The 5,354-nt window shown below is 41.8% G+C and overlaps 1 protein-coding gene across 1 annotated transcript; it reads right to left on the bottom strand.

The window, feature by feature from the left end:
- Window positions 1-413: 413 nt before the first annotated feature.
- On the bottom strand, window positions 414-4,712 carry LOC103461227 (trimethyllysine dioxygenase, mitochondrial-like). The gene is made up of 7 exons (XM_008403547.2): window positions 3,927-4,712; window positions 3,670-3,846; window positions 1,836-2,115; window positions 1,580-1,699; window positions 1,182-1,418; window positions 959-1,097; window positions 414-859 (listed from the first exon to the last, which is right to left on the bottom strand). The coding sequence occupies exons 1-7, from the start codon at window positions 4,063-4,065 to the stop codon at window positions 728-730; spliced, it is 1,224 nt and encodes a 407-aa protein (XP_008401769.1). The 5' UTR covers window positions 4,066-4,712; the 3' UTR covers window positions 414-727.
- Between the last annotated feature and the right edge of the window lie 642 nt (window positions 4,713-5,354).

The following is a 5,354-nucleotide window of genomic DNA, read 5'->3' as shown; positions in this document are numbered from 1 at the left end:
GCCCTTGTTGAGCCATTCATTCACTTTCGCTGTAAATGAATGGTCGGTTGCAACATTTGTAAAACTGTAAGCTATTAAACCGTTGCGTAAGAAGAGGCAGCTGAGGATTTTATCAGCCATCCAAGACTGAAAGCAGAACGTCATGAGCAAGCAATCCGAAAAATTCACTGTGTTTACTGTAGTGGTCAATCACTACTGCTCAGTCAAGAACAAAATATTTATGTCCTTTCAACTTCTCCACATTTTATGATGTTACTCCAACACATTTTATTTGTTCTTTTTTTTATTTATTTAATAAAGTTCTTTCRGAAATAGGACAAATATGAAGAATGTTCATATTTACTCTGATACACAGAATTCAGCACAGTCAGTTGCCTTCAGAGGTCACCTAAAGTCCATCTGTGTGTTTTTTTATCTAATCTCAGTGTGAATCTGTAAGTTTTGTGAAGGCCCCAGAGGTTAGTTAGAACAGCACAGGTCAGGTACGGAGAATCTTAAGGATTAGGTTCTAAGACAATATCCCAAACCTTGAGCTTCTCACACGGCACTGCTCAATTCTAAACAAAAAATCTTTAAAAACAAGCAATATTACAAAATATATGTAATATTGCTTGTTTATCGGAATATAGGAAGATGTTCTGAGCAAAGCAGAACATCTTCCTGGACTGAAGGGACTCCGAGTCCAACGTCAGACGATTAAGGCACTGAAATGACAGAATCTGTATGTTTAGGCTTGCAGTCCAAAGCAGCGTGCAGCACTGAGGACGTCGTCTCGGGTCAGATAACATCCACAAAGCTGCCTCAAGCCGGTGAAAGATTCCCTCCCATGCAACACCCTCCAGTTGTCAATAAAAATCACCTTAGCGGACAAGAGAAAGAGGATATTTCCGTTACATTTAAGCTTTGAACTTCAATTGTGCAGCTTTTGCATTCCTGATTAAATCTTCAGCTTTCTTACTTTGCCTGGAGTGAGTTTCACCCACAGCTCGTTCTCTGGCCGCCGTAGCTCTGTGGTGAGCTGTCGATGTGCTACGTACCATCGTCGGATGATGTCGTGGGGCATCGTGTTCATCACCGACCGGTCGTAGTTGTTATATCTGGAGTCGTTAGGACACCAAGCAGTTAGCATTACTCATCAACATCTACGGCCCAAAATCCATCGGATTTCAACGTCAGCGTACCGGATCATGTAGAGTTCACTGTTCCAAGGGTAGACGTTGAGCACGGGGCCAATGCCCGTCATGTGGTTTTGGTGATTTTCTGTGTTTTCAATGTACTCGTGCCTGATGGGGACGCGGCACAGCAGCTCGAAGTTCTCGGGGGAGTGCTGGCGGAGCTTCTCCGCAGCGTAGAAGCCATCCACCAGCAGCGTCTCCCCTCCACTACCCTCATGTCGGAGGCAATGAAACACCTGGATTCTGCAACAGCAGCCAAAACGACACTTCTCAGAGATAAAACAGCAGCTTATTCTACATAAAGGCCCACTAGGCTTCTACCTCATATGAGTCAGAGTCTTGCGTACAAAGTCCCCAGACTCTGGAAAAGCTAGAAAAGGTATGGCACATTCTACTTTACCTACCCACATGGCTCCTGAAAGTAAGACGTGTCAGTGTGACGGTCGAGGGCCAGCTGACTGTAGGCAGTGTCGCCTCTGGAAAAATCGGATGTAAAACTCCACATTCTCCCGTAAGTAGTCTCTCTTTGAAGAATCACAAAAAATAAGAAAAAAAGAAACAAGTAGTCAGTTAATGTTGCTCACGTGGTAACGCAATCTATGACGAATATAGCTGCACTAGAAACAAAACAATCCGAAACAAAAAAACAAAAAGTGCTACCTGATCAGACTGACTCTCCTGGTGACTTCCTCAGTGGCTTCCACAGTCGCCGGAACGTCGTCCACAAAGGCAATTCCATACAGGAGGTAGTTCTGAAGGAACTTCTTCAGCTCGCTGTCGCAGCTCATGAACTTGTCCCATTTGGCTGCTGATATGCGAGCGTTTTGGTAGACGTTAGCGTTCCACAGGATGCGCGGCTGCTCCATGACCGTCTTCCTTCCTTCATAGCTGTTCTCGGCCAACCAACCGAGGCTGAACTCTGACACGTGGCCACCAGGCCCTGTAAGCAGAGTGGACATTGCAATCGATTCCGAACTAAATTGAAGTTTGTTTCTTATTTGGTTTGTATTTGAAGGACTTTCTTTTGTGTGTGACTGTCCCTTTTCAATCTTCTACATGGGTTTAGGAGATTGAGCTCTTACTGAAATGAAGGTGTCAGAAGCATGGCGCTCGTGAATCAACACACGCAGCTGAGCTTGAACATGCTGAGCTAACATCAAGCGCCACATTATTCTGTACATCAACACCGTCTGTCGCGAGGCTACCACCTCCTCATTTGTCACTGTAAGTTGTGATGCATGCTAACACTATGGCAGGCCCAGTCCCATCATTTGGTCCCAAGATGATTCCAGGGAATGGTATTTCTCTAAACATGTGTTTTGAAAAAAGTAAAGGTCTGGAAATAAAAATCATGTCGGCCAGGATTTAACGATGCCCATTTCCTTCATTTTAGGAGATCGGTGACCGGCCGATACTTACTGTACTTACATGTGAAGCCAGTTTTATCTACCTCAGAAAAGGCCTAGAAATCAACCACAGAGACACACAAGTCAAAGGAACCAAGGGGCAATTTATTTCAGACACCAATTAAATGTGGGAGGAAGCAAAGGGGAGAATATTCAAACGCCACACATTAACTAACGTGAGGTGTTAATGAGTAATGACCTGTAACATGTAATTGTTTACAATTACATGTTAATAATGACAATATTATCACTTTGCATTTTATTAATTTAGATATTAAAAGAAACATGCTATTCACACATCGGGGTTTAATTAGATAGAAGTCATCATTAGTTGTTTATTACAGGAGGTTTCACTGGCTGAAGAAGAAAAAGGTCTTTCTGAGATGAGATGCCAGCTATGGTGACCAGACTATTTCTCGTTCGTCTCGATAAGGTGTCAGATAGTCTAGAGATGCAAAATACATTTTTAGCCCATCTAAACATATTCATTCTTGACCTGCTAACCTCTTACCAATGAAACATTTTATTATAGAATGAGGAAAGCGTGTTTTTTTCTAAATTCCATACAGCTAATTTGTCTTAGTTCACATCTTTCGCAACATTTTTTGGGTCTGTTTTGCATCCAAGTTATTGTTGGGAGAGAAAAAAGATCAACAACTGAAAACCAATTGTTTTATTTTAAAAAATGGAAAAAGCTAAAGGATTCTTGGCGTCACCTGACAACGAAGCAAATCTATATCGTCTGTCACTTTATAGAGACAAAGGGTAAAGATCATCATATACTGTATACTGTAAAAGTACTAGCATATCTTCCCATAGGATCCAATCTTAACCCCAGTTTATCCTGCTGAAATAAAGAGTTGGTGTAATTTTATACTCCAAAATGCATGCTCCCTATTTTATAAAACAGCACATATGCTTTAAATTATAGTGGAAAAAAATATTTGTCCTGCTATACTGTGAAGTATTACAGAGTTAAAAACTGATTATTGCTGGGTACAGCTGTACTAGATAGGCATGCGAGCAAATTCAATTGGGAAAACCCGTCTTAATAAACGGGTTTAATCTCACKCAGCGTTCACACTCACATGTGAGGACGAGCTGACCGTCTTCCACCGCGGAGCTCTCAGGGCGCAGGGTGAGCTCCAAGCTCCCGGTRTCCAGGCTCCTCTGGTGGGTTGCGGAGTTGTAAGAGGACGCTGAGCGGCAGTGGTCCCGCAGCCACACGTAGTTGAAACGCATCGGGGTCCCCTCGTAGCTGACCTCTGGTGATTTCACATGCAGAGCGCATGAGATCATTATGGAAGTAGATGTGCAGTACAGGAACGGCTGTCGTTAAACTCACCGAGGCAGTCTTCAAGCAAGCGGAGGGTCGCAGAAGCTGCAAAGCGGAGCTGCAGCGACATGCAGGGCTCTGAGCGGGCAAACGGCAGCTGAAACTGCCTCAGGGCAGAGCCAGCTGCTCTGGGAAGCACGCTGAACATGCCGGCTGAAATCACAACCGAGTGTGACTATAAATCTGCAAAACACCGTTAATCCGATACCTTGCAGTTTCCAGACAGACTGGTTAATCCCGTTCTTGCAGATAAATCGTTCAGCTCATAAAACAGGTAAAAACCCAATAAAAGCTTAATCATTAAACACTTGTAGAATTTAAATTAGCCTCTTTCACACACACACACACACACACACAAAAACGTTTGTTCAGTTCAGGCATGCGTATTTCACTCAACCGGGATGTGTGACTACGTCAACGCCGCCGCCATATTAGAAAGGGAGGCATTTACCAACACAAATTAGAACCTCACAAACTGTTGTTGGTGACGTCACGGGAACTGAGATTTATGTTTTACGAAGTTACATCTGAATTATGACCTACTGTACAGTTAATAAACATTGTGATTTCCAAGGAAATTCCACTTCTTACTAGGCAAAAAAAACTATTGTATGTTAATGGTGGCCGGATCAATCCAAAAATGTTGATAATATCACACCAGATTAGTATCAGTGTCTGCAATTTCCTCTTGAAAATTTTTGTTTTGTAGTTTCACAACTCGACCTCAGGAAGAATTTTCTTTTGATTTGCTCTCAAATGCTATTTTTTCCCCCACTTTGTCTATTTAGGAAAAACATCAAAAATGTCAACTGTGTAGACATTTTTACACTTTGTCCAAATTCTGTCCCAGGTTTGAACAAAAATAATTCAAAGGAAAGAACACAAAAACACTTGAAGGTCAGGAGTTTGATGATCAAACTTAAATGAAAAGTATCGGAAACAGCATTTGTATCGGCGATAGGCTGCATGTACTTGGTATTGGATTGACACAGAATTATGTCCAGTATCGCACATCTTTATTGTACTTTATCATAAACAATGGACATAAGTGTACAACGAGTTTATGTTTGAAATATAAATGCTTTCATTTGAAAATACCAAGGAGGGAAAAGCAGATGGAGCTTCGTCACAGTTCTGTCCAATGACATGATTTGAGAGCTGGATCAATGAATCTTCCATGAAAAAACTTCTGCCATCAATTGAAACATAATTTGGAAATGATTTTTCAAGCATGCCAGAGCGCCGTGTCACAGGACAAAAGTTACAAAAATAACAAGAGTGGAAAAAAAAGCTTTGAAGCTTTGGACTTTTGGCAGGAAAACTCCACGATGCAAGGAAATGTCCATCACATGAAACCTTTATTTTTTCTAATTATGACACACAAAGTCGTAATTTTGACTTCCCTTGCTTTTGAATTGACTGAAATAAATGATTTTT

The sequence above is a fragment of the Poecilia reticulata genome, unplaced genomic scaffold, assembly GCF_000633615.1.
Source record: "Poecilia reticulata strain Guanapo unplaced genomic scaffold, Guppy_female_1.0+MT scaffold_805, whole genome shotgun sequence".
Classification (NCBI taxonomy): domain Eukaryota; kingdom Metazoa; phylum Chordata; class Actinopteri; order Cyprinodontiformes; family Poeciliidae; genus Poecilia; species Poecilia reticulata.
This window is presented reverse-complemented; position numbering and strand designations above follow the sequence as displayed.